General features: G+C 47.2%; 1 protein-coding gene across 1 annotated transcript in view; it reads right to left on the reverse strand.

Moving 5' to 3' along the window:
* Nucleotides 1–9772: 9772 nt before the first annotated feature.
* The window catches only part of map1aa (microtubule-associated protein 1Aa), a 38481-nt gene continuing 20962 nt past the window's right edge, over nt 9773–27291 (reverse strand). Inside the window, 7 exon segments of the mRNA XM_046333022.1 lie at nt 9773–15088; nt 16309–16535; nt 16808–17201; nt 17203–17750; nt 17753–24566; nt 24807–24947; nt 25153–25235. Coding sequence (XP_046188978.1) covers nt 14933–15088; nt 16309–16535; nt 16808–17201; nt 17203–17750; nt 17753–24404 — 7977 coding nt within the window. The 5' untranslated portion in view covers nt 24405–24566; nt 24807–24947; nt 25153–25235 and the 3' untranslated portion in view covers nt 9773–14932.

A 27291-nucleotide genomic window follows, 5' to 3' on the forward strand; every position in this document is an offset into this window, starting at 1 on the left:
ACCGGCAGGTAGCCTAGTGGTTAGAGCGTGGGGACAGTAACCGGCAGGTAGCCTAGTGGTTAGAGCGTGGGGACAGTAACTGGAAGGTTGCTGGATCAAGTCCCTGAGCTGACCAGGTCAAAATCTGTCCTTCTGCCCCTGAGCAAGGCACTGTTCCCCAGGTGCCGAAGACGTGGATGGCAGCCCCTGAGCACATATGTGATTCAGAGGGGTTGGGTTGAATGGGGAAGACATATTTCACTTGAGTAGATTGTTGGGCAACTGACTAGGTATCCCCCCTTTCCCAAAATGTGTAGAATTGCAGCAAACTATCTTTTCAAAAAGCAACATTTTGCCTCATTCTGGATGCAACCTCCCAGAATAGAGCTGACAATTGATCCGATACATTCTACAGAGCTGTGTTTACGGAAGGCTGATAAAACCAATAACTCAACATGTGAACTCATTCAAACACTGCATGCTGGCAGTGCGAAGACTATTTTTGTTGTGTACTTTACCCCATTAGCCTCCATATGCAGATTTGATTGAATAAGGCCTCTGAGTGACTTGGCTGAAAAAGGAAGTGGAAGTGGAAGCTTGTGAGACGTTCTTTAATCGAAGTGCAAATCACGAACACTGCAGTAGGGATTCTATTGATTGCCTCTGCTCCCTTTGTCTGTCTGTGAGGCTGTGATTGTGTTAGCAGGAGACAGACTGCTCATAATGATTTCCACTAAGGCTGTGTCTGTCTCCTGCCTGAGAGAAATGGCGAGAAAGGGGTGGAGAGAGGCCATCTGGTGGGAAAGGCCAGCAGCGTTAGCTAGCTACTGTCTGTAGCTAGCTCTTTGTTCTTTACATAAGTTCAATGATGACTCTGAAACCAATCCAGCATTAATCTGTTGCTTTGACATTAACCCTCGCTCGTTGCTGCCACTATAGAGAGGTCGGAGTAGACCGCTGTACAAACGCTGGAGGGAGGGAAATAACATGTTATTAGGTGCGGCAGGTAGCCTAGTGGTTAGTGTTGGGCCAGTAACCGGCAGGTAGCCTAGTGGTTAGTGTTGGGCCAGTAACCGGCAGGTAGCCTAGTGGTTAGTGTTGGGCCAGTAACCGGCAGGTAGCCTAGTGGTTAGTGTGGGGACAGTAACCGGCAGGTAGCCTAGTGGTTAGAGCATTGGGGACAGTAACCGGCAGGTAGCGTGGGGACAGTAACCTGCAGGTAGCCTAGTGGTTAGAGCGTGGGGACAGTAACCGGCAGGTAGCCTAGTGGTTAGAGCATTGGGGACAGTAACCGGCAGGTAGCGTGGGGACAGTAACCGGCAGGTAGCCTAGTGGTTAGAGCGTGCGGACAGTAACCGGCAGGTAGCCTAGTGGTTAGAGCGTGGGGACAGTAACCGGCAGGTAGCCTAGTGGTTAGAGCGTGGAGACAGTAACCGGCAGGTAGCCTAGTGGTTAGAGCGTGGGGACAGTAACCGGCAGGTAGCCTAGTGGTTAGAGCGTTGGGGACAGTAACCGGCAGGTAGCCTAGTGGTTAGAGCGTGGGGACAGTAACCGGCAGGTAGCCTAGTGGTTAGAGCGTGGGGACAGTAACCGGCAGGTAGCCTAGTGGTTAGAGCGTGGGGACAGTAACCGGCAGGTAGCCTAGTGGTTAGAGCGTGGGGACAGTAACCGGCAGGTAGCCTAGTGGTTAGAGCGTGGGGACAGTAACCGGCAGGTAGCCTAGTGGTTAGAGCGTGGGGACAGTAACCGGCAGGTAGCCTAGTGGTTAGTGTTGGGACAGTAACCGGCAGGTAGCCTAATGGTTAGTGTTGGGCCAGTAACCGGCAGGTAGCCTAGTGGTTAGTGTTGGGCCAGTAACCGGCAGGTAGCCTAGTGGTTAGTGTTGGGCCAGTAACCGGCAGGTAGCCTAGTGGTTAGTGTTGGGCCAGTAACCGGCAGGTAGCCTAGTGGTTAGTGTTGGGCCAGTAACCGGCAGGTAGCCTAGTGGTTAGTGTTGGGCCAGTAACCGGCAGGTAGCCTAGTGGTTAGTGTTGGGCCAGTAACCGGCAGGTAGCCTAGTGGTTAGTGTTGGGCCAGTAACCGGCAGGTAGCCTAGTGGTTAGTGTTGGGCCAGTAACCGGCAGGTAGCCTAGTGGTTAGTGTTGGGCCAGTAACCGGCAGGTAGCCTAGTGGTTAGTGTTGGGCCAGTAACCGGCAGGTAGCCTAGTGGTTAGTGTTGGGCCAGTAACCGGCAGGTAGCCTAGTGGTTAGTGTTGGGCCAGTAACCGGCAGGTAGCCTAGTGGTTAGTGTTGGGCCAGTAACCGGCAGGTAGCCTAGTGGTTAGTGTTGGGCCAGTAACCGGCAGGTAGCCTAGTGGTTAGTGTTGGGCCAGTAACCGGCAGGTAGCCTAGTGGTTAGTGTTGGGCCAGTAACCGGCAGGTAGCCTAGTGGTTAGTGTTGGGCCAGTAACCGGCAGGTAGCCTAGTGGTTAGTGTTGGGCCAGTAACCGGCAGGTAGCCTAGTGGTTAGTGTTGGGCCAGTAACCGGCAGGTAGCCTAGTGGTTAGAGCGTTGGGGACAGTAACCGGCAGGTAGCGTAGTGGTTAGAGCGTGGGGACAGTAACCGGCAGGTAGCGTAGTGGTTAGAGCGTGGGGACAGTAACCGGCAGGTAGCCTAGTGGTTAGAGCGTGGGGACAGTAACCGGCAGGTAGCCTAGTGGTTAGAGCGTGGGGACAGTAACCGGCAGGTAGCCTAGTGGTTAGTGTTGGGACAGTAACCGGCAGGTAGCCTAGTGGTTAGTGTTGGGCCAGTAACCGGCAGGTAGCCTAGTGGTTAGTGTTGGGCCAGTAACCGGCAGGTAGCCTAGTGGTTAGAGCGTTGGGGACAGTAACCGGCAGGTAGCGTGGGGACAGTAACCGGCAGGTAGCCTAGTGGTTAGAGCGTTGGGGACAGTAACCGGCAGGTAGCCTAGTGGTTAGAGCGTTGGGGACAGTAACCGGCAGGTAGCGTAGTGGTTAGAGCGTGGGGACAGTAACCGGCAGGTAGCGTAGTGGTTAGAGCGTGGGGACAGTAACCGGCAGGTAGCCTAGTGGTTAGAGCGTGGGGACAGTAACCGGCAGGTAGCCTAGTGGTTAGAGCGTGGGGACAGTAACCGGCAGGTAGCGTGGGGACAGTAACCGGCAGGTAGCCTAGTGGTTAGAGCGTTGGGGACAGTAACCGGCAGGTAGCGTAGTGGTTAGAGCGTGGGGACAGTAACCGGCAGGTAGCCTAGTGGTTAGAGCGTGGGGACAGTAACCGGCAGGTAGCCTAGTGGTTAGAGCGTGGGGACAGTAACCGGCAGGTAGCCTAGTGGTTAGAGCGTGGGGACAGTAACCGGCAGGTAGCGTAGTGGTTAGAGCGTGGGGACAGTAACCGGCAGGTAGCCTAGTGGTTAGAGCGTGGGGACAGTAACCGGCAGGTAGCCTAGTGGTTAGAGCGTGGGGACAGTAACCGGCAGGTAGCCTAGTGGTTAGTGTTGGGCCAGTAACCGGCAGGTAGCCTAGTGGTTAGTGTTGGGCCAGTAACCGGCAGGTAGCCTAGTGGTTAGTGTTGGGCCAGTAACCGGCAGGTAGCCTAGTGGTTAGAGCGTTGGGGACAGTAACCGGCAGGTAGCGTGGGGACAGTAACCGGCAGGTAGCCTAGTGGTTAGAGCGTTGGGGACAGTAACCGGCAGGTAGCGTAGTGGTTAGAGCGTGGGGACAGTAACCGGCAGGTAGCGTAGTGGTTAGAGCGTGGGGACAGTAACCGGCAGGTAGCCTAGTGGTTAGAGCGTGGGGACAGTAACCGGCAGGTAGCCTAGTGGTTAGAGCGTGGGGACAGTAACCGGCAGGTAGCGTGGGGACAGTAACCGGCAGGTAGCGTAGTGGTTAGAGCGTGGGGACAGTAACCGGCAGGTAGCCTAGTGGTTAGAGCGTGGGGACAGTAACCGGCAGGTAGCCTAGTGGTTAGAGCGTGGGGACAGTAACCGGCAGGTAGCCTAGTGGTTAGAGCGTTGGGGACAGTAACCGGCAGGTAGCGTAGTGGTTAGAGCGTGGGGACAGTAACCGGCAGGTAGCGTAGTGGTTAGAGCGTGGGGACAGTAACCGGCAGGTAGCGTAGTGGTTAGAGCGTGGGGACAGTAACCGGCAGGTAGCCTAGTGGTTAGAGCGTTGGGGACAGTAACCGGCAGGTAGCGTAGTGGTTAGAGCGTGGGGACAGTAACCGGCAGGTAGCGTAGTGGTTAGAGCGTGGGGACAGTAACCGGCAGGTAGCCTAGTGGTTAGAGCGTGGGGACAGTAACCGGCAGGTAGCCTAGTGGTTAGTGTTGGGCCAGTAACCGGCAGGTAGCCTAGTGGTTAGAGCGTTGGGGACAGTAACCGGCAGGTAGCGTGGGGACAGTAACCGGCAGGTAGCCTAGTGGTTAGAGCGTTGGGGACAGTAACCGGCAGGTAGCGTAGTGGTTAGAGCGTGGGGACAGTAACCGGCAGGTAGCGTAGTGGTTAGAGCGTGGGGACAGTAACCGGCAGGTAGCCTAGTGGTTAGAGCGTGGGGACAGTAACCGGCAGGTAGCCTAGTGGTTAGAGCGTTGGGGACAGTAACCGGCAGGTAGCGTAGTGGTTAGAGCGTGGGGACAGTAACCGGCAGGTAGCGTAGTGGTTAGAGCGTGGGGACAGTAACCGGCAGGTAGCCTAGTGGTTAGAGCGTGGGGACAGTAACCGGCAGGTAGCCTAGTGGTTAGTGTTGGGTCAGTAACCGAAAGGTTGCTAGATCGAATCCCTGAGCTGACAATGTAAAAATCTGTTGTTCTACCCCTCAACAAGGCAGTTAACCCACTGTTCCTGAGCCGTCATTGTAAATAAGGATTTGTTCTTAACTGACTTGCCTAGTTAAATAAAGGTTACATTAAAAATAACCACGACATCGTCCAATTTAATATCAATAAAAGCATTTATCCCTTGAGATGCTGTCAGCTGCTGACTCAGCAGTCCAATGCATTTAACTGTATAAGTGTTAACAGCAGGGCAGATGAGTCAGTTTCCGTCTCGTGCTCTGTATTGTCCTCATTGCTCCATTGATAGTAGTCAGGTGGGTCGTTCCTCAATTGCTATCGAATTTTGAAAGAAATGTACTTCATTTTTCTATATGTTTTTGGGTATATCTTCCAATTCTAAATATGCTATCAAAATGACTTTCTTTTAATAATGCATAAACAAAGTTTAGCAGTATAAAGGACTTGCATTATGTTTTATCATTGATAACCAGTTCAATACTCTGTTCAGCAGGAAAAAATCATGTGTTGGAAACATCCTAAAAATGTCTTTGGGGACATCCTGAGCCGGGAACTAGATAAAAACCTCTAGGAGACTAAGACAGGGCGTTCTAAAAACGTGAATTAAACAAACTCCTTCAAAATGGCATTGTAACTGTTAAGTGAGATTTGGGCCAACCATGGAATAGATAACCATCTGAAATGCTACTGTTGGACCAATTGGCAGCCACCCGACATTACCCCATTGCCCAGTACTGACAGTTGGAACACAAGCACACAGGAACACTGCTCCACATTCATTCCATTTCAGAAAAGAGATGAGAAAAGGAAGAACAGGCTCCGGCTACATCTGTTGGTCCTACTACATCAAGCTCATGTGACCCTGCGGATGATGTCATAATTGTTGCCATTCAGCGTGTGCTAGCTGGGGTATTCAACAGATCGCTGCTCATTCACCAGCCGCTCAAAGCACGGATTGTACCCCGAGTTTGCCTCAAGACAATGGCTGATAAATTGTGTAAGCACAGTGGCAGAGTATTTGATCAGATCAATTCGGGCACAATCTAGACCTATTCCAAATACTAATTATACAGATAGAATAACTGCATCTTTCCACCATGTAAGTTTTACAATGCAAACACTTATCACTGTAACTGATCTCAGTGACAGTAGAAAAAAGAGCCTTACTGCCTTCAACATTACATCCCTTGCCCAAATTGTGGAAATTCCCCCCACCCTCCTAAAGACGGTCACTGGTGTGCTGCCAAGGCTGGCCAATCTGCACATTGTCCCCCTGTCCAGACCTCCTTTCATATGCAGAGGGAGATTATTCAGGGTTCAGTCTCCCCTTCATCACCACAGCATGACATCATCCCTAAATTCACCATGACATAATCCCCAAATTCACCATGACATCATCCTGAATTCACCATGACATCATCCCCAAATTCACAGGCATGTTGGGATACAGACGTGGGGTCCTCAGCCAGTGCTATTATACACAAGGCTATGACTGTGTCCCAATTCTCCCCCATCTCCTGAAATGTGCACTTTCTCACATGGATTTAACAAGGTCAGATTTGCACCATTTAAAAAAAAATATTTAACCAGGTAGGCCAGTTGAGAACAAGTTGTCATTTACAACTGCTACCTGGCCAAGATAAAGCAAAGCAGTGCGACAACAACAACACAGTGTTACACATGGGATAAATAAACGTACAGTCAATAACACAGTAGAAAAAGCTATATACAGTGTGTGCAAATATAGTAAGACTAGGGAGGTAAGGCAATAAATAGGCCATAGTGGCGAAATAATTACAATTTAGCATTAACACTGGAGTGAAAGATGTGCAGATGATGATGTGCAAGAAGAGATACTGGGGTGCAAAAAAATTATATGGGGAGGAGGTAGTTGGATGAGCTATTTTAAAGATGGGCTTGTGTACAGGTGCAGTGATCGGTAAGCTGCTCTGGAAGCTTCAGTGACTTTTGCAATTTGTTCCAGTCATTGGCAGCAGAGAACTGGAAGGAAAGGCGGCCAAAGTAGCTGTTGGCTTTGGGGATGACCAGTGAAATATAACTGCTGTAGCGCGTGCTACAGGTGGCCAGTGAGCTGAGATAAGGCGGGGCTTTTCCTAGCAACGATTACCTGGAGACAGTGAGTTTGGCGATGGATATGTAGCGAGGGCCAGCCAAAGAGAGCATACAGGTCGCAGTGGTGGGTAGTATATGGGGCTTTAGTGACAAAACGGATGGCACTGTGATAGACTACATCCAATTTGCTGGGTAGAGTGCCGGAGTCTATTTTGTAAATGACATCGCCGAAGTCCAGGATAGGATCGTCAGTTGTACGAGGGTATGTTTGGCACCATGAGTGAAAGATGCTTTGTGGTGAAATAGGAAGTTGATTCTAAATTTAATTTTTGATTGGAGATGCTTAATGTGAGTCTGGAAGGAGAGTTTACAGTCTAACCAGACACCTAGGTATTTGTAGTTGTCCACATGTTCTAAGTCAGAACTGTCCAGAGTAGTGATGCTAGTCGGGCGGGTGGGTGCGGGCAGCGATTAGTTGAAGAGCATGCATTTAGTTTTACTAGCATTTAAGAGCAGTTGGAGGCCACGGAAGGAGTGTTGTATGGCATTGAAGCTCGTTTGGAGATTTGTTAACAGTGTCCAAGGAAGAGCCAGATGTATACAGAATGGTGTCGTATGCGTAGAGGTGGATCGGAGAATCATCAGCAGCAAGAGCGACATCATCATTGATGTGTGTGTATATATATGTATGTGTATGTGTATATGTATATACAGAGAATATACCGAGAGATATGTATATACAGAGAGTCGGCCCAAGCATTGAACCCTGTGGCACCCCAGAGACTGCCAGAGGTCCGGACAACAGGCCCTCCGATTTGACACACTGAACTCTATCTGAGAAGTAGTTGGTGAACCAGGCGAGGCAGTCATTTGAGAAACCAAGGCTATTTAGTCTGCCGATAAGAATGCGGTGATTGACAGATTCGAAAGCCTTGGCCAGGTTGATGAAGACTGCTGCACAGTACTGTCTTTTATCGATGGCGGTTATGACATCGTTTAGGACCTTGATCGTGGCTGAGGTGCACCCGTGACCAGCTCGGAAACCAGATTGCAGATCGGAGAAGATACGGTGGGATTCGCAATGGTCGGTAATCTGTTTAATTTGGCTTTCGAAGACTTTAAAAAGGCAGGGCAGGATGGATATAGGTCTGTAACAGTATGGGTCTAGTGTCTCCTCCTTTTGAAGAGCTTTAGGGATCTCAGATGATACAAAAGAGAGGTTGAACAGGCTAGTAATAGGGGTTACAACAGTTGCGGTGGATAATTTTAGAGAGGGTACAGATTGTCTAGCCCAGCTGATTTGTAGGGGTCATGATGTTGTAGCTCTTTTAGAACATCAGCTATCTGGATTTGGGTGAAGGAGAAGCGGGGGGAGCTAGGACTAGTTGCTCCAGGGGCTGCAGAGCTGTTGGCCGGGGTAGGGTTAGCCAGGTGGAAAGCATGGCATGCCGTAGAAAAATGCTTATTGAAATTCTCGATTATCGTAGATTTATCTGTGGTGACAGTGTTTCCTAGCCTCAGTGCAGTGGGCAGCTGGGCAACATTTTGGAATTAGTGATACAGGATGCAAATTTCTGTTAGGAAAGCAAAGGCTAGCTTTTTCAAACTGATTGGTTCCTGACTTTCCTGAAAAGTTGCATATCGCGGGGGCTATTCGATGCTAATGCAGTAAGCCACAGGATGTTTTTGTGCTGGTCAAGGGCAGTCAAGTCAGGAGTGAACCAGGGACTATATCTGTTCTTAGTTCTACATTTTTTTGAATGGGGCATGCTTATTTAAGATGGTGAGTAAAGCACTTTTAAAGAACAACCAGGCATCCTCTACTTATGGGATGAGGTCAATATCCTTCCAGGATACCCCGGCCAGGTCGATTAGAAAGGCCTGCTCGCTGAAGTATTTTAGGGCGTGTTTGACAGTGATGAGGGGTGGTCGTTTGACCGCGGACCCATTACGGACGCAGGCAATGAGGCAGTGATCGCTGAGATCCTGGTTGAAGACAGCAGAGGTGTATTTGGAGGGTAAATTGGTCAGGATGATATCTATGAGGGGGGCCCATGTTTACGGATTTAGGGTTGTACCTGGTAGTTTCCTTGATAATTTGTGAGAGATTGAGGGCATCTAGCTTAGATTGTAGCACGACCGGGGTGATAAGCATATCCCAGTTTAGGTCACTTAACAGTACTAACTCTGAAGATAGATGGGGGGCAATCAATTCACATATGGTGTCCAGGGCACAGCTGGGGGCTATAACAAGTGGCAACAGTGAGACTTATTTCTGGAAAGGTGGATTTTTAAAACTAGAAGCTCAAACTGTTTGGGCACAGACCTGGATAGTAAGACAGAACTCTGCAGGCTAACTCTGCAGTAGATTGCAACTCCGCCCCTTTACCAGTTCTATCTTGATGGAAAATATTGTAGTTGGGGATAGAAATTTCAGAATTGTTGGTGTCCTTCCTAAGCCAGGATTCAGACATGACTAGGACATCAGAGTTGGCGGAGTGTGCTAAAGCAGTGAACAAAACAAATTTAGGGAGGAGACTTCTGATGTTAACATGCATGAAACCAAGGCTTTTACGGTTACAGAAGTAAAAAAATGAGAGCGCCTGGGGAATAGGTGTAGTACTGGGAGCTACAGGACCTGGGTTAACCTCTACATCACCAGAGGAGGAGTAGGATAAGGGTACGGCTAAAGGCTATAAGAACTGGTCGTCTAGTGCGTTGGGAACAGAGAATAAAAGGAGCAGATTTCTGGGTGTGGTAGAATAGATTTAGGGTATAATGCACTGACAAGGGTATAGTAGGATGTGAGTACAGTGGAGATAAACCTAGGCATTGAATTCAACATGTGTATGTATTATGGATCCTCATTAGCTGCTGCCAAGGTATCCAGGCACTCATTTCAGAAATTACCTGAAATCAGACACAGTTGAGGCTTTTTCTATTCTTCAATACATGTTTTATTGATGATCACCACACTTTCCCCATTTGACAATAAATCTGCTGAAGTTCTATGTTCCTAAAGATAGAGAAGTATATTGCACTTAAAACAAAATATTTAAGAACAGTCATGAAGCTTGCAAAAAGAAAGAGGAAAGCGATCCCAACGCCTTCCTTCCAGCACAGCCAGTGGAGGCAAGACGACGACCTTGCACCAGCCTTCCCCATACCATCCACAGTTAGCTTTTTAAATATGCATCTTTTAAAATAGAAAGGCAATTTTATTCATTTTTAAACTATTACCTACAGGATTAGAACCAATAAGGTAGCATGCACAGACAAGCAGAGTTTATTGGAATGGACAATCTTCATGAGGATTTTCTACATCAGGATTCTGAGGAGTTTTGGAGAATTCAACAGAATTATTATTTTTGCACAATACATTATTACTGTTTTTGTTCTGTTTTTATTTTTATTTTGAAAAATTCACTGTGTGAACCATTATAAATACCCTAGATATAAAATGTATTGATATAGTGATCCGAGTCACTATCTGGCAGTCAGTTTTGTGTGTTGTGGTTTGTGTATGTCTATGAATACAATGTTAATTCTAGTCTTCAGAATGACGCTGACATGAGTTAACAGTTGATGGCTCTGTTAAGACAACCTTGAAGTCAAAGACCACAGGAAAACTGGTTAAATTACAGCACAAGAAGATTGCGCATCTTCTCATAGAGTTGCTGAGATATAAAGGGATACTGTTGTTCTGAATCCCGTTCTCTACATGAAAGCCAATTGCAAGCACTGTAAAATTATCCAATATTTGTTATACAGAGTGTTCTCTGAGCTAAACAATATAGCAGGCATGTTAGTTTGCCTTTGACTGTTAGTAAGACAATTACCTGTACGGTCAAAAATCAGTCTCTGAAAATGTAGAACTTGTCCAGTTTTCTTTAATCAATCGCTGACTAATTAATTCCACTCGTTTCTCAGGGCAACCATTAGAAATGGACTTCAGACGAGAGTAAAGAAATAAAATAACAGACATTCTGCCCTAAAAATAAGTTTGATATGCACTGTATTCACACACAATAGAGGAGACAGTCTGACTTTGACTGACAACACTTTTGAGTTGATGGAGCAGAAATATATACAACTACTAACTAGTATGTCACCAAGGCAACCAAGATATCAATGTCCTCCACGGAGAACGTAAAGGTTAATCTGCTTCTTCACATTCGGATCAGCTGGAACACTCAGAACTAGCCTGGTTATCAGACAGAGCAGTTCTGTCTCAGAACTAGCCTGGTTGAACCTCTCAGTATTGTTATCGCAGCCTGGTTAACAGACTGAGCAGTTCTGTCTCAGAACTAGCCTGGTTAAACCTCTCAGTATTGTTATCGCAGCCTGGTTAACAGACTGAGCAGTTCTGTCTCAGAACTAGCCTGGTTAAACCTCTCATTATTGTTATCGCAGCCTGGTTAACAGACTGAGCAGTTCTGTCTCAGAACTTGCCTGGTTAAACCTCTCAGTATTGTTATCGCAGCCTGGTTAACAGACTGAGCAGTTCTGTCTCAGAACTACTCTGATAATCTACATGGTCCGGTACATTTGAGCATCGGCAACGAGAAGAAAAAGACATTGCAGGATTCAAAGCATGTTTACTGAAAGCATTTGACAATTCACTCTTTTCTTTGTCTCTATGATATTACTTACGTGTGTGTGCCATATGTGTCTCAGAAAAACTGGAATACATTGCTGAATATTCTGATTGGCCTCAAAGATTGCGTAATGGTACAATTTGTCTCGACCCTTGAACAAAGCATGTTATAATTTGTTCTTTGTAAGCCTCAAACTCAATGTCATGATGCAATAAAATGGAATTAAAAGGGTTAGGGTCTTTGTTCCATTTTCTAACAGTTAGTTTCTAACAATCTACTTAGTCCCAATTTACAGTAAAATTAAAGGATACAATTAAACTGCACACAAATGAAAACCAATCTTAAATAACACTGAAAATTACATTCTAGGCACACTGACTATAATCACATAAAAGCAAATTGTACATTTTGTCTTTAAAACATTCCAAGGCATTGAGTCAAGGTGATTGTGGTGGAGCAAAAACCTTTTGGCCTCTGGTCCCAAAGTTAACGGTTCTAAAACAGCCCGAGAGCAGAGCACCTATTTCCCTTTCCATGGGCATCATAAGGATTAAGAAAATAATACAACTCAATAGGAAATAACACGTCTGTCTGTGAGTTAACATTTCCAACAAAGCTCTTTTTCTGATTAAAAATGACTGCTTTTGTGTTAAAGAACATAAACACAATTGGTAGAAATCCCAAATTAGAGTATTTTCATATGAGTAGGCCTAAAAGTTCTTAGAATATGGGTTTGATCACAGTTGGTTCTTAAGTTGTTTGATCATTTGTGCTTCATGTTCACTATCGCTGACAGAGAATATCAGACCCTGTGATCACTGACTGGTAGAAGTACCATGTTAGTTTGCTTAGTAGGATGTGCAAATCATATTTTTGGACCTTTGCTTTTAGTTTAGTGATCATACTACAACACTGACCTGCCCACCGAGCCACTACTTTACCATGGCAACCCATCCTCCATGTCTGCACCAAACATGCCATGATGAGAACATTCTAATCTGCATCTTGAAGCTTTCAGTGCCAACATGGCGTCCGTTCAAATTCTGAGACTGAAACGGAGTTTGCCGAACACTGAAAATCTATGGCTTTGCCACAAGGGCCAGTACAAGCAAGCATCTGAGTCTTCCTTGAACACACGACAGGACAGAAAGGCACATGTGGGTGACAGTCAAACCTCTATCATTTATGGAACCGCCCCACAATGTTCATCAACGTGGTCTTAATGCACGGCGCAAACACCTCACAGACAAGTCTTCAGACACTCAATCAAACTATTACCCTGTACAGGTGATGGGCCATGAACTCACAACCACATGGTCCTATTGCTGTAGTCATAACCAGGTTAGGTATGACTGCTCCAAATGGCACCCTATTCCCTATGCAGTGCACTACCACAAGGCTCTGGTCAAAATAAGTACAGTACATAGGGAATAGGGTGCCATTTGGGACGATACCATGATGGTCATAGCTGGAGTACATACCACTAGTCTACACTATCTTCACCTTACACAAGTCCCAAATCACACCCATGTCTCTTAAAGGGTCAATACTAAATGTGAGAATAATCATATGATCTGTGATACCTTCCCAAAGTGTGGACCTCCTCCAGTTCACAGACAGTGTTGGTCTGTAGCTCTGCAGTTAAATAGCGGAGGGTTGTTGTCTTTAAGTTGCATAACATCTTTTAACCTGACAGCCTCCTTTCTATCAGAGTTCATGAACACAAACAAGCTGCTTAAGCTATTTGTCATTTAATAAGCCACACTATTCCAAGCCAATGTGTGATGCTTAAAGTATGTTATACATGTGTATAAATGCTATGACGAGGAAGTAGTACATTGAATGTAGCAACATTGCAACCTGACATACAGTCATGAAAATGTTGCAATGAGAGTATTCTCCTTTCCTTTCACACAATAGCAAACGTTGGCTGGGTCCACGATATGTTTGTGGATGCAAGCTTGGAAAATAAATGCAAGGGTAATGTACTGTGCATGTTGTATATTGTACAATATACACCCGCCCTGTTCGACAGATCTGGATGTGTTCTGGCTGGGAACATTCTCAAAAGACTTCACTTTACAACCAGACAACACTGATAGTTACGATTTACTGTACGCAGTATGGAGCTTTGAGAAAAGTGAATTTCACCTTGCAGAAATGACATGAAAACTGAATGGCAGAAATGACATGAAAACTGAATGGCAGAAATGACATGAAAACTGAATGGCAGAAATGACATGAAAACTGAATGGCAGAAATGACATGAAAACTGAATGACAGAAATGACATGAAAACTGAATGGCAGAAATGACATGAAAACTGAATGGCAGAAATGACATGAAAACTGAATGACAGAAATGACATGAAAACTGAATGACAGAAATGACATGAAAACTGAATGGCAGAAATGACATGAAAACTGAATGGCAGAAATGACATGAAAACTGAATGGCAGAAATGACATGAAAACTGAATGGCAGAAATGACATGAAAACTGAATGACAGAAATGACATGAAAACTGAATGGCAGAAATGACATGAAAACTGAATGGCAGAAATGACATGAAAACTGAATGGCAGAAATGACATGAAAACTGAATGACAGAAATGACATGAAAACTGAATGGCAGAAATGACATGAAAACTGAATGGCAGAAATGACATGAAAACTGAATGACAGAAATGACATGAAAACTGAATGACAGAAATGACATGAAAACTGAATGACAAACACAAAACCTTTGAGTATGACTCGATTTGTTTTTTCCACCCTATTCTACTACAAACATAATTATTCGACATCTAAAAGACTCTTAGAGACAATCTACTTAGAATATCATCTATGTCAATGTGTCAATATTAGGCACAAAGTTCAATGAGTGGCACGTGGATGAGAAAAGTACCATTGGCATTAGCATGGTGTATTCAGTTCTACAAAACACATAAACACTAAAGTACAAAATGCGTTTTGGTGTTGTAACTTCTTTAAACAAAGATTAAGTCTGTTGTTGTTGATGATGACTCTAACATTATAATAGGGCATACTTGTGCATGAGTTATGCCTATTAGAAGAAAATCTGTCTTACCTTGAAGGAAACAGTAACCATTGCCTGGACATTTTGCCTGGATTTCTACCGTATGCACAACCATACTTGTTTCCTTGAATAAACCTTATAATTATAGTAGAGGAGTGTTATAGTCTGAAGAGCACCTTTATAATACAAACAATGACACTAACCATAATCAAACGTGTGGTTGTTGAATATCTCTGTGTCTAAAATGACACCCTACTCCACATACAGTCCAGTGCACTACTTTAGACCAGAGATGGTAGCTATAAGACCAATAGGGTGTCATTTGAGATGTACTGTTATGATTTACTGTAAGAAATAAATCCCTAGAAAAGGCAGATCCAAAATATTTAAACAGACAGACTGAACCAGGGGAGCTGTGTGTTGTCCCATTACAGAGGGGAAGAGAGGGGGGTGTGGCTTAAAATTCGATCTTGCAGGCGGGGAAAGACTCATCCTGCATGACCACGGTGCTGCTGGAGGCCAGGACCATGATGTTTAGCTCCTGCTGCCGTTCATGGGTTTGCTGGTACCACTCCCGAGTCACATCTGTGTCATGGGTGGGAATCAACGTCACCTGCAGGAGAGAGAGAAAGAGAGAGAGGCAGAGAGATTGAGGTAATGGATAGAGGTAGGAGGAAGAGAGATTGAGGTAATGGATAGAGGTAGGAGGCAGAGAGATTGAGGTAATGGATAGAGGTAGGAGGAAGAGAGATTGAGGTAATGGATAGAGGTAGGAGGCAGAGAGATTGAGGTAATGGATAGAGGTAGGAGGCAGAGAGATTGAGGTAATGGATAGAGGTAGGAGGCAGAGAGATTGAGGTAATGGATAGAGGTAGGAGGCAGAGAGATTGAGGTAATGGATAGAGGTAGGAGGAAAAGAGATTGAGTTTGACCAATTCTAGTCCCCTTGATCTGCAGGCCTATAAAAGGTCCTGTCCCTTGGTCTATATTACCAGATGTGCTATTAACAACAAGCTTTATCACCTGTGGCCCACCTGATGCAGCATAGTGTCTACACATACATAGGCTGAAGTATGGGGTTTATCCATCTGTATTTACCCCATTGGACACAACATCCTGATTGATATTATTATTATTTATAATTATTGTTAATAATTATTCATTAATCAGAAAAATCTGTTTTATTTCTTGGTTTCTATTGCAAAGTATGCCATTGCCCCTTTAAGAGCTCTGTTGCACAGCTGTGCCTAAACGGTGCTTGAAACTCAGGTTGTAACTGCATTTTTTAAATGATGCCACACTGGCAATTGTGGGAGTAGGGAAATACATGTGGCAGCAATGGAAAGCTGGGATTCCCCTCTCTTTAAACAAAAGCCCAAACTGCTTTCTGAAGTGTTTTCCCCACGCTTGCATGGACAATGGTTGTGCATCGACTGCTTGTCAGAATACGTTTCCCTCCCTATGGCTCTCGCAACTTAAATGCGCATCGAGAGGAATATTTCTCCCGCATAGAACACACAACAACAAGCCGTCCAGGTAAATAGGTCAACTATTCTACTATGGGGTTGTCTGATTGTTTTAACAACACCATTACATGGCAGAAATAGTAGCACTGGTTCCGTCCTGAGTGATAAATTAGAGGCTTTGAATTCATTTGCAAGGAGCAACAGTCGGCTACACTCCGCTGTTTGAGTTGAGCACCACAGGGAGTCAGGTGTGATAGTTAGTTAGTTCATTAAGATGCATAGGGAGTGAATGTCATGCACAGGTGATGTATTGATCCATCAACTGAATGATTGAGCTCCATCTGATTCTATGGTAGTGATTTGTTACCTGTAGGTTGGATCCCCACTGGGCTTTGCCCTCCAGTAGAGCATCCAGGACCACTCGGCTGGGCTCGTCATTGCCCACATCGTTCCCGCTCACCACGTAGTATGCAGAGCGGACGCGTTTGAAGAACTCCTGGTCCACGTTCTTAGAACTGCAGTGGTTGGGGATGTAGGCCAAGTCTACATAGATAGGAGGGCCTTGGGGAACCACGGAACTGGACCTCTGAGAGCCTAGGGGAAGGACAGATGTTTCCATGCAATTTGATGCTTTCCACAAGGTCGCTGGTTTAAACTCTGCTCCAACTGCTTATTTCCTCTCTCTCCCCTCCTTTCCTCAATCACTTTCCACAGCCTAGCAGCCCTGACTTAGCCTGGTCCCAGATCTGTTTGTGCTATGTTGTGCAATGTGTAATGCACTGTACTGTATACTACTAGTCATTTTATGCATAACATAATAATACGATTGTTGAATAAATATACTGTATAATGGGAACCATTGTTACCAGAGGTGCTCTTAACTCCGTTGGCCACCCTGCCGGCGTTGTAGCTGGACCTGGAGAGGTCATCGTCTCTGGAGCCCTGTCCGTCTGACAGATGGGACATCCTCAAGCTCTTCTCTGTCTCCTTCTTCTTCAGCGAGGCGCTGCGAGGGGATGGCAACTGCTTCACTGGCATGGGGGACCGCTTGCGGCGAGCCGGAGATGCCGACTTGGGTTTCCCTGTCTTCCGCACGCCTTTCGTCTTGGGGTCCTTCTTGAGGGGCGACTCTGAGGTTGCCCGGTTCTGGTCATTGGCCAGAGCGTCGGGGTCCACCATGCAGACGTCGGGGTGAGGGGGGTTGGGGAAGGGGTCCATGAGGGGGCGGGAGGGGGTCCCGGGGGCTAATCCTGGAGGAGGAGGAGGAAGAGGAGTGATGGTGGCCCCCTCCCATGGTGGAGAACTTATCCACAGGCAGGTACTCGGTGTCCTCGTCCGAGTCCATGTTGCTGTTGCCCGTGATGAAGGGGCACTCCTTTGTCCCTGGGGGAACGTCTGAATCTGACTGCGACGGTATAGAGTCGCTGACGGAGGTTGGGGGGGTGTCTTCTCTGGCTAACCCTAGCCCAGCCGTCCCGGCATGGGGGACCGAGCCGCCCTGGAAGTGGGGGTGGTGGGGCTGTTTGTTGGCTCTCTTCTTGACTGACAGGTCATGTTCGTCCCCTTCCTGTGATTGGTCGCTCCTGCGTCCCCGCTCCTCGTCCTCCTCATCGCTGGACTGCTGTTGCATACTGGGATTGATGAAGGAGGGCGAGAGGTCTCCCTTGCGGGGTCTGTGTTCCGAGGAGGAGTAGCCAGGGGAGGCTTTGGAGGAGGAGGCGCCCATTTCAGGAGGAAGGTCCAGGTCGCTGTCATCATCATCATCTCTTCCTCCTGCTTCTCCTCGGCACGACGCCTCCGTGTAGAAGGGGAGCCGAAGGTGTGATCAGTGGAGGAGAGGGAGAGCGGGCGGGCGGGGCACTCTGGTTCCATTTCGCATTCCTCCTCAAACTCGTCCTCGTGGCGGTAATGAGGCGGGGAGTCGCCAGGAACCATGTCCATCTGGGGCTTCTGCATGTTCCACTCATAGGAGCCCTTCACCTTTTTCTCCTCAGCTGTACCCAGACCTGGGCTCACGCAGCTGGCTGCCGGCCCTGCACTGATGGGGGAGCTCATGCTGCTGACCTCCATGGGACCATTGACTGTGTCTGGCTTGGTGGGCAGCAGAGAGGAGGGTATGTACGAGGTGAGCACATCAGGGAGACCAGCGCCATCTATCTCACCTGAGGTGGTGGTGCTGCTGCCGTGTTTTTCGGAGAAGGACAGGCCCATCTCACGCATGTAACCTTCCTCGTCATCCTCTTCCTCAGTACTGTCAGAGTTTTCAAAGTAATGCTTGCCTGTTGAGTCGGGCCGTGGGGACGAGGTGACACCAAACAAACCCATGGCGATGGCATCTTTCTCCTTGGGTGACTGGGTGAAAGGCCCATAACCCCCTGCAGCCTGCAGCTTGGACTCATCCGCCCATTCCGGTTTATAGAAGCAGTCCGACTGGGGGCTTTTGTTCACAACACTTCCTTCCAGCGAGGCAACATGCTCCTTTTTGTCTTCCGAGGAGGAAGCAGAGGAGTGTGAGTGGAAAGGTTTGATCTCCTCAAAGGGGCTGTGAGGAGAGAAGCGGGCCAAACTGGAGGTGGATTCTGCGGTGGTGGTGGTGGCCATCGTCATCTGCTTCTCCGAAACCTCCAGGTACTCGTTCTTAACCATCCCGCAGGAACTGGAAAAGGGGGAGGAGTCCACGGCCAGGGAGTGTTCGTCTTTAAAGGAGGAGTGTTCATCTTTAAAGGAGGCGTGTTCATCTTTAAAGGAGCTGTGTTCATCTTTAAAGGAGGCGTGTTCATCTTTAAAGGAGGCATGTTCATCTTTAAAGGAGGCATGTTCATCTTTAAAGGAGCCGTGTTCATCTTTAAAGGAGGCGTGTTCATCTTTAAAGGAGCCGTGTTCATCTTTAAAGGAGGCGTGTTCATCTTTAAAGGAGCCGTGTTCATCTTTAAAGGAGGCGTGTTCATCTTTAAAGGAGGCGTGTTCATCTTTAAAGGAGGCGTGTTCATCTTTAAAGGAGGAGTACTCGAAGCCGGCACTGTCTGTATCGTGTTTGAAGATGTGGTCGGAGGCGTTGGCTGGGGTCTCCAGCTCCTCGCCAAACTGCCGGCTGGTGGAGAGTGACGGACCGGACGTAGAGGAGGAGTAGCTGTAGGAAGAGGAGGACGAATATGCCGTGGCAGAGGTGGTGGTGTAGTGGAAGCCTGATGAGACTCCTACTGTGTCTCCTGTTTTCTTACCACCGTCAGCTCTCTCACTGTGGAAATAGTCATCTTTTCCCTCTTTGTCCTTCATCTGGCTGGACTGAAATGTGTCTTTCTCCCCACCGTAAGAATAATCAAACCCAGAGGAGTACCCAGAGAACGCTGTGGCGCCCATGTCACCTTTGCAGGTGGTGGAAGAAGGTGGCGTAGTCGGCTTCGCCTGGCTTTTGTAACCGTAGCCCGCCATGGAAACCATAAACTCTGGCTCATTCGAGCTCATGCCGTCTGGTGAAATCGGCTTTGCCTGGCTGTGTGTGTCCCGCTCTTTGTTGTACTCCTCATCATCGTCATCATCGTCATCATCATCCATGTCGGCACCCTCGTCCTCAAACGTCTCTCCAAGTTTGGCTGGGGATTTAGTTGTTATCCCCTCATCAGGGAGTTTGGAGTCTGTGAAATCTGTCTCTTTTGAGCTCATGCCGTCTGGTGAAGTCAGCTTTGCCTGGCTGTTGTAACCATAGCCGGCCATGGAAACCATAAACTCTGGCTCTTTAGAGCTCATGCCGTCTGGTGAAGTCAGCTTTGCCTGGCTGTTGTAACCATAGCCGGCCATGGAAACCATAAACTCTGGCTCTTTAGAGCTCAAGTGGTCTGGTGAAGTCGGCTTTGCCTGACTATTGTAACCATCTGCACATTTCTTTAGTACATCCCTCTCTTTGTTGTACTCCTCCTCATCATCGTCATCATCATCATCATCGTCATCATCATCATCCATGTCGGCACCCTCGTCCTCAAACGTCTCTCCAAGTTTGGCTGGGGATTTAGTTGTCATCCCCTCATCAGGGAGTTTGGAGTCTGTGAAATCTGTCTCTTTTGAGCTCACACAGTCTGGTGAAGTCGGTTTTGCCTGACTGTTGTAACCATAGCCAGCCATGGAAACCATAAACTGGGGCTGTTTTGAGCTCACACCATCGATGAATGGACTTTTGACTTCCTTTTCCGATTTCTCTTTGGCACCTTTCTCCATGTCTGAGTCAATAGCATCCTCCTCTTCATCGTCCTCATCCTCTTCTTCATCATCATAATCATCATAGTCTTCCTCATCCCTGGCTGTTAGCTTCCTCATGTCTATCTCCAGTTCCACCTCTTTGTCATGGTAGCTCATTGAAGAGGGTTTGGCTGCAGCACTACCTGTTACAGAGGTGTAATCACTGTGAACTTTATAAGGGGAGGAGTCTCTCTCTGATGATAAGGATGTGGTTGAAGCCTCTGGTCTATCAGCCATTGATGGGAATCTGCTCTCTCTGCTGTATCCACGTGGCTCACTTATCTTCTCTATAGATTCAGAGCCATGGAGCCATGGAAAGGGGGAAGAGGAAGAGGAGGAGGAAGATACATCTTTTCCATGAGAGCTAGTGAAACCCTCCTTGTCTGAGGGGAAAGCGGAGTCCTTTTTCTGTGTGTCCGTCTCCTTCATACTGTCCTTCCCCATTTTTTCTGACTGGTCCTTCTGATAACTGGTTTTGTTGTCATAGATATCACTGTAAGAGAAAGTCTTGCCGTGTACATATGGGGTGTCCTGTCTTATTTCTTCTTCTGAGCGTTTCTCTCTACTCTCTCGCTCTGGGAAGTCATACAGATTGAACTGGACACTTTTCTCTGGCTCTTTCAAAGTTACATGGTTCTTTTTTCTGGATAATGCTGCCTCCTTTTTGTCATCTTCAGAGTCCAATTTACTTTGCTCTACTGATAAAGCGCTAGACCCTGTTCCACTTGGTTGAACAACATCATCTTCATCATCTTCCTCCACCTCGTCTTGTTCGTCCGAGTGCATGATCTGGGGTTTGGTTGTTTGCTCCATGTAACCAGAGAACTGTATCTCATCTGTCAACCCCGGTTTATTCTGCAGATACTTGGACTTGATGCCATCCTCTGCTAGTCCTTTGTCCCTCTCAGACAGCTTCTCTTCTTGAGGTGATTCATCGTCCAAGAACCTACCCTCCTTCTGTTCCAAATACTTCGCTTTAACACAGGGTTTGAGATCCCTTTTCTCATAATAGTCATCATCATCATCCTCATCTGATTCTTCAAAGGGGGTCTTGTCACCAGAAAGCCCCATTTTCTGGAGCTCAGTTTCAGTGCTGTCCATTTTGTTGTTTTTCTTCTCCTCTGTGGGGGAGTAGCCACTGCTGATGGGGACCGACTGGGTGGGTGAGGCCAGCTTCACGGTGCTGTCACCTGGGCTAAGACATCTCTCTTCACCTTCAAACATGGAACTAGGCTTAAACCCGCTGGAGAAAGAGGGAGGAGAGGGAGGTGCAAAGGCAGTGGAGGGGGATTTATCCTTGTCCTGGAGCAACATGGCTGCCGTCGCCTGCTCGTAACCCTCTTGGAGTTTCCCCAAGGGGATATCAACGTTGGGAGTCTGGTCCTCGTCGTCATCCTCCTCTTCGTCATACTCCTCATGGACGGGTTTGGTCTTCCTCCCAGCCTCCATCTCGGTAGCAAAAGGCTGGTACTCCTTTGAAGGAGGAGAACTGAAGTTCTTGTCCTCCTCCAGGGAGGAGGTGGGAGAGATGGTTCCAGCCGAGTGGAGGTAGTCCTTCCCGTGGGTGGCCTCGGTGCGGTAGGGGATGCTATTGACCGTGTCCAGGTGAAGAGAGCTCCTCCCTGTCTCTGTCTCTGTCTGCGGGGCGGTCACAGATGCGATGGACTGGTCGTCCGCCATGGAAGTGGCGAACGAGGACAGTTTGTCGTACTCTGTGATGGACGTGGCTGAGGAGATGTGCTCTTCCTCGGCGAGCGGAGCTGTGATGATGCTTGGATAGGCTGCCAACACTGGGTCATGTCTTCCCACAAAGCCTTTGGCTTTGAAGTCTGAGGCGTCAGACGTAGCCGAGGCTCTCATCTCCCTAACACCATACACAGAGTCAAAGGATCCTGGAACGTCGGGAACGGTGATGTCGCAGGAAGCAACGTCGTAGCGGAGGTGTGGGATCCTGTCCTCGGGTTCTTCATGGATCTCCTCATCGGAGATGGTCTGCTCCGTTTCGGAATAAGCGGGAATAGTCTCATCTTGGATGAAGGACACTTGCTCAGAGGCAGCGGTAGTGGTTTGTCCAGAGGCGACTGCGGTTGAAAACGATTTAAAGTCGGTTGACTTGGTGTCCCATTCTTTTTGATCTTTTTCTGAGTTGTATTTATCCTCATAATCCTCAATTCCCTCCAGATCTGCTTTTTCGATAACGTCACCCTCCTCTTCTGAGCTGACACTCTTCTTCGAATTCATGTCTCCCTTAGTAGAGTAGTCGTCGTCGTATTTCTCCATTTCATCCTCATATTTCCTATCCATGCCAGCATTTCTTTTAATGTCCTGCCATTTCCCGACATCTGCACCTTTCTTTAGTACATCACTCTCTTTATTGTACTCCTCCCCATCATCATCACCATCATCCATGTCAGCACCCTCATCCTCAAACTTCTCTCCAAGATTGGCTGGGGATTTAGTTGTTATTCCCTCATCAGGGAGTTTGGAGTCTGTGAAAGCTGGACATCCAGACATGACATCATTCTGAATGGGTTCACTCCCTAGCTTCGAGAGCTCATCTCGTTTTAAAGCTTCGAAGTCCTTGGTGAGGTCTTCTGGAGAGGATACAACGGACCCGTCTGCCAAAGCAGCAGCGGATTTTGGGGGTGCTTTCTTTGGGACAGACTTTTTCTCAGCTGTTTTCTCTTTGACCGGTTTGGCTGTTAAGTTTTTGTCAGTCTTGTCCGTCTTGGGTTTGGCCTGTGTCTTGTTTGCCTTATGGAGGGTTTTCCTGACTTCTGGGGTAAAGGGTTTCAGGTCTGGTTTGGTGATCTTCCTCAGCTCTGCCTTACTCAGATCCTTCTTCTTCTCCTCCTTCACTGCTTTTGTTTCTTTTTTCTCCTCTTTTTTAGCAGTATCATCTTTCTTCACTTCGCGTTTGTTGTCCTCTTTCTTTACTTTACTGATCTCTTTCTTCTCTTTGTCCTTTTTCTCCTCCATCTTAGATGGTCGTTCCTTGGAGTGTTTCCTCAGTGTTTTCTCCTTGGACAGCTTCTTTCTCTCCAGTTTGGCTGCTTCGGGTGCTGCCTCACTGTTTTGTTGTTGTTTGGTGGCTTTGGTAGCTTTGGCGCTCTCACTCTTCACCTTCTTCTCCTTCTTCTCTTTCTTTTCAATTTTGTTCTCTTTAGCCGAGTCATTCTTGGACTCCTCTTCCTGCCCTTTAGCTTCCTTCTTGCTGGCTTTTGAGGCCAACTGTGTTTTGGTGGAAGATTTCAGGCTCTCCTTGCTTTCTGTTCTTGATCTCATCTTTGTTTGTTTTATGATTGGAGGCGGGGCCCCAGAGGATATGTCTTTCTGAGTGGCTACTGGGTAGCGCAGGAAGTCCAGGTGCTTCAGCTTTTCAAGCCCCTCCAAGATTTTGTTCTGCGGTGCATTTCCAGGGAACAGCACCCTGACTATCTTCTCTGTTGGACTATGCGGGATCCATACGATAAGAGCTGTTACTGAGGTCAAGTAAGGGACGGATATTTCTCCTTCTTTGCCATTGGACATCACAATCCCAGTCTTGGCCTTACTGTTCCCAGCCCACTTCTGCATAAGGAACTGCATCTCCTTGCTTTCCTTCACAGGGTTCAGAATGTACATGTCTAGCTTGCCAACGCCCAGCTTGTGGAAAAGCGTGATGGGCTCAATGGTGTTGCTAACGACCCTGTAAAGAGGTTCTGACTTGATGCCAAGCTTGTTGAGATACTGCAGTGTGAGGGATGCCTCCTCGATGCTCCGTTTGACCTTTAGCGTGGACTCAGGCATTCGTAGCTTCTCGGGGACGTTGAAGAACACCACACCGAGCTCAGGCGAGATCAGGTTCTTCATCCAGTCACCGTATGTGTTGGAGCCGCCAGATCCCTGGGACTGCTCCTCCTCCTGCTCAGCGATCTTCCTCTGGAGCAGCCCGTTGATGCCTGGGAGGTTGTCCGCCCCAATGTGGGTCAGCAGGACTGAGTCTATCCTGTCCAAGTGCCTGACCAGCTTCCAGAAACAGGACCTGCGTTCGGACCCTCCATCCACCAGGATGTTGAATCCGTTCACGGCGAACAGGGCAGAGTCACCCCTCCCTCCAGGGAAGATGTAGCAGCAGGGCTTGGATAGCTTCAGGAAACCACCCGAGGTGGGCGCTTCCAGGTTGTCAAAGGGCGACGGGACGTCCACCGTCTCCGAGACGTACTCTGTGAACTCCGTGACTCCCTCCATGTCGGGAAGCGTGGGCTCAGGGTTTAGGCGGTATTCCAGAAGGTTCTGGAGGTGCTGCTGCTCCTGGCTGTGGCCCAGTGAGCTCCAGCCCCCGTCTCCCAGGCACGATACTGTTAGCCTGGGCCGCTGGTCCGATGCTGAGTTGGACAGGACCTCAGTCACCTGGAGGTCAGACCACAACACAACATAAACATACTGTTAGACATAGCTTATGTAAAGAAACATATTTTAATAGCAAGTATACCTATTCATCAAAACAATATTTTACAATAATAATCACACATATTGATTGAGAGAGTCCAGTCTGGATACTACTAACATAACAACAGAGTAACTACACAGTGTAGTCTATAAAGTGTAACGTCAACTTATAGTAAAGTGTTGATGAACAGTTGATCTTACTCCAGGATCAGAGATGATGTCAGAGAAGTGTCTCCAGGTGAAGGCTCCACCCTGCAGTGTGATGTCACCTCCCTGCTCAGAGCTCTGGCCACTTAGGACTAGTAGCTTGTGTCCAGCAGAGTCAGTGACCAGAGAACGGATCTGGACGGGAGGAGGAGAGGGACAAATAGAAGACAAAATGACATTAGTGGATTATCATCACAGTTGATTGACCTCATCAGTAAGCAGTATCTTTTCAAAAAAGGTTTCCATTGAGAAACATCAACCGTACCATATTTTGTGTATAAAGGTGATTTCTGTGAAGGCAAAAGCCCTCAGTTGTCAGGTATGTCTGGGTCACACCTACCTCTGAAGCAGTAGTTTCCTCTGACGGGTTCACCAACACAACTGTCTCAAGGACATCACTCTTGTACTGCAGGGTCCTCTGTCCTGGAGAGGAAACAAACACAACAAAACACAGGGATAAGAATGATTCAACAACTAAAACAACAGTGCCGTCAGTAGTCGCAGTTCCTACGATATTTATGTGCTTGGAAATACTAAATATTGTAACGATCCTAGCTACATAAGCCATGTTACAATTCCCACCAAGTGGCTTAACCGTAATGACGCAATGGGTAGGGTGTTTGCCTTTCTCGCCAGTGACCTTGGTTCGCTCCCCTGCACCTCTGTTCACTATAATACTGCTTAGAATGCAGCATGTGAAAATAGACTAGACTTATAATTGAGGAATTGTATTATGTGGTGATGTGATAAGCCTTAAGCATTGAGGGTCCATTAAGGAACATGACCAGCAGTTTAACATGTGAGACCTCATGTTTTCCATGATAAGGGGATAGCTAGAAACGTACTGCAGTGATGAGTAACTTAGTCAAATGACAGTGCAAAACCATTGGAAAGCAAAACCAGAGAACATGGATCAGAACGATCCTCTGCAACCGTGCTTTAATATTATTGGAAGCGTAGACGCCATAAGTATTGTGGCCCATCATTATTGTTATTATTAGTAGTGGTAGTATTACTATTATTATTATGATAATTATTGTGATTATTATGATTATGATGATGATGACAATGATTATTATTCTTGCTATAAGATGAGTGTTCCTACAGTGTCTGACAGGGACACTTCCAGGATGCACTGCAAGTCTACAGTGGCATCACGGCAGACAGGGCTGTCTGTGAATTTCGCATATTAGACAAGTCAATTAACAAAAACACCAAAACGCTGGGGCTGTATGAAAACATGGCTGAAACCGATTACTGATAATACAACATCTGAGCTTCTAGCATTAGTCAAACACAATTAGCTGCAGACTAACACTGTGAGCCATACACAGGCTTCCCCTCCCTCCAAGGTCTCCTCACTCGCCATCCTATTTCCTCTCTGTTAATGTCTTAAACCCGTATATACATTCTCTTCCATGCCACGTAAACAACAACAATATTGCAAAAGCCTGATTAGCTGCAGCCTGCAAACCCCATTGGCTGTTGCCATGGGGATGCTAAGCTAGCTAGCTAGCTATGTTGCCGCTGGCTGAGTTACACTGACCCACTCTTGGCTATGGGAGACGCATTGCAGCATTTCTGAGGGGGAGGGAGGGAGGGACAGGAGGGAGGGCCAGACGTGCTGCATGGGAGAATAGACAGCAGAGGAACACAGGAGGAGACAGCAACTGCCAAGGCAGCAGTAGAAGCAGCATCCTGATCCTCCATGCAGGTGCTTCATCAGGGAAACTATTTTTAGCACAAAATGGTTTACTGGCTCATCTCCAACAGGAAGAATATGAGAGGGGTTTAATATCATGGGTGTTTTTTCTTCACTGCAGAGGGGAAGCAAGGTTATTAGGAGGTAAATAGATGGAACACAGAAGGAAAATGACGTCTTGTTATCCAGGGGTTACGTGTAAGGTCAAAAAAATACACCTCACCCACGTAAACGAGATGCACAAGCTACCGCCACGGGTGACATTTAACACTAATAGCTTTTTCAGCATCTGTGCCTAGTACCAGCTGATGACTTCCTCAAATTGTGAGCTAGTTTGTGCTTACAAATGACCAGAATGTGCTCTGTAGTGTGTACTTAGCAAGCAAGCAGCACATATTGGCCTAGTTTTGGAGATTTATTTGTAGTTTTAGTTTCACGTTCGGCTCCAAAAAAGGCTAACTGCTGTAATTTGCTCAGCTGCCGAGAAAGTAAATAGAGTGGAATGAATTGTGTTGAACCTCAGGAGACTGGGGTTCCGTCTAAAATGGTACCCTATTCCCTATATAGTGGACTACTTTTGACCAGGGTCCATAAGGCTCTGGTCAAAAGTAGTAAATAGGGAAAAGGGAGCCATTTGGGATTTATGTTGGGATTGTGAGTGTTAGAATAACAATGCCAGCGGAAAGGCCAATGTGTGTACATTTTCATGCTGGATGAATACACTACAGGAAGAACAACAGTGACATATCAGACATTTTGACTTTTTCAAATGAAGCG

Source organism: Oncorhynchus gorbuscha, unplaced genomic scaffold, assembly GCF_021184085.1.
Source record: "Oncorhynchus gorbuscha isolate QuinsamMale2020 ecotype Even-year unplaced genomic scaffold, OgorEven_v1.0 Un_scaffold_333, whole genome shotgun sequence".
Taxonomy (NCBI): Eukaryota; Metazoa; Chordata; class Actinopteri; order Salmoniformes; family Salmonidae; genus Oncorhynchus; species Oncorhynchus gorbuscha.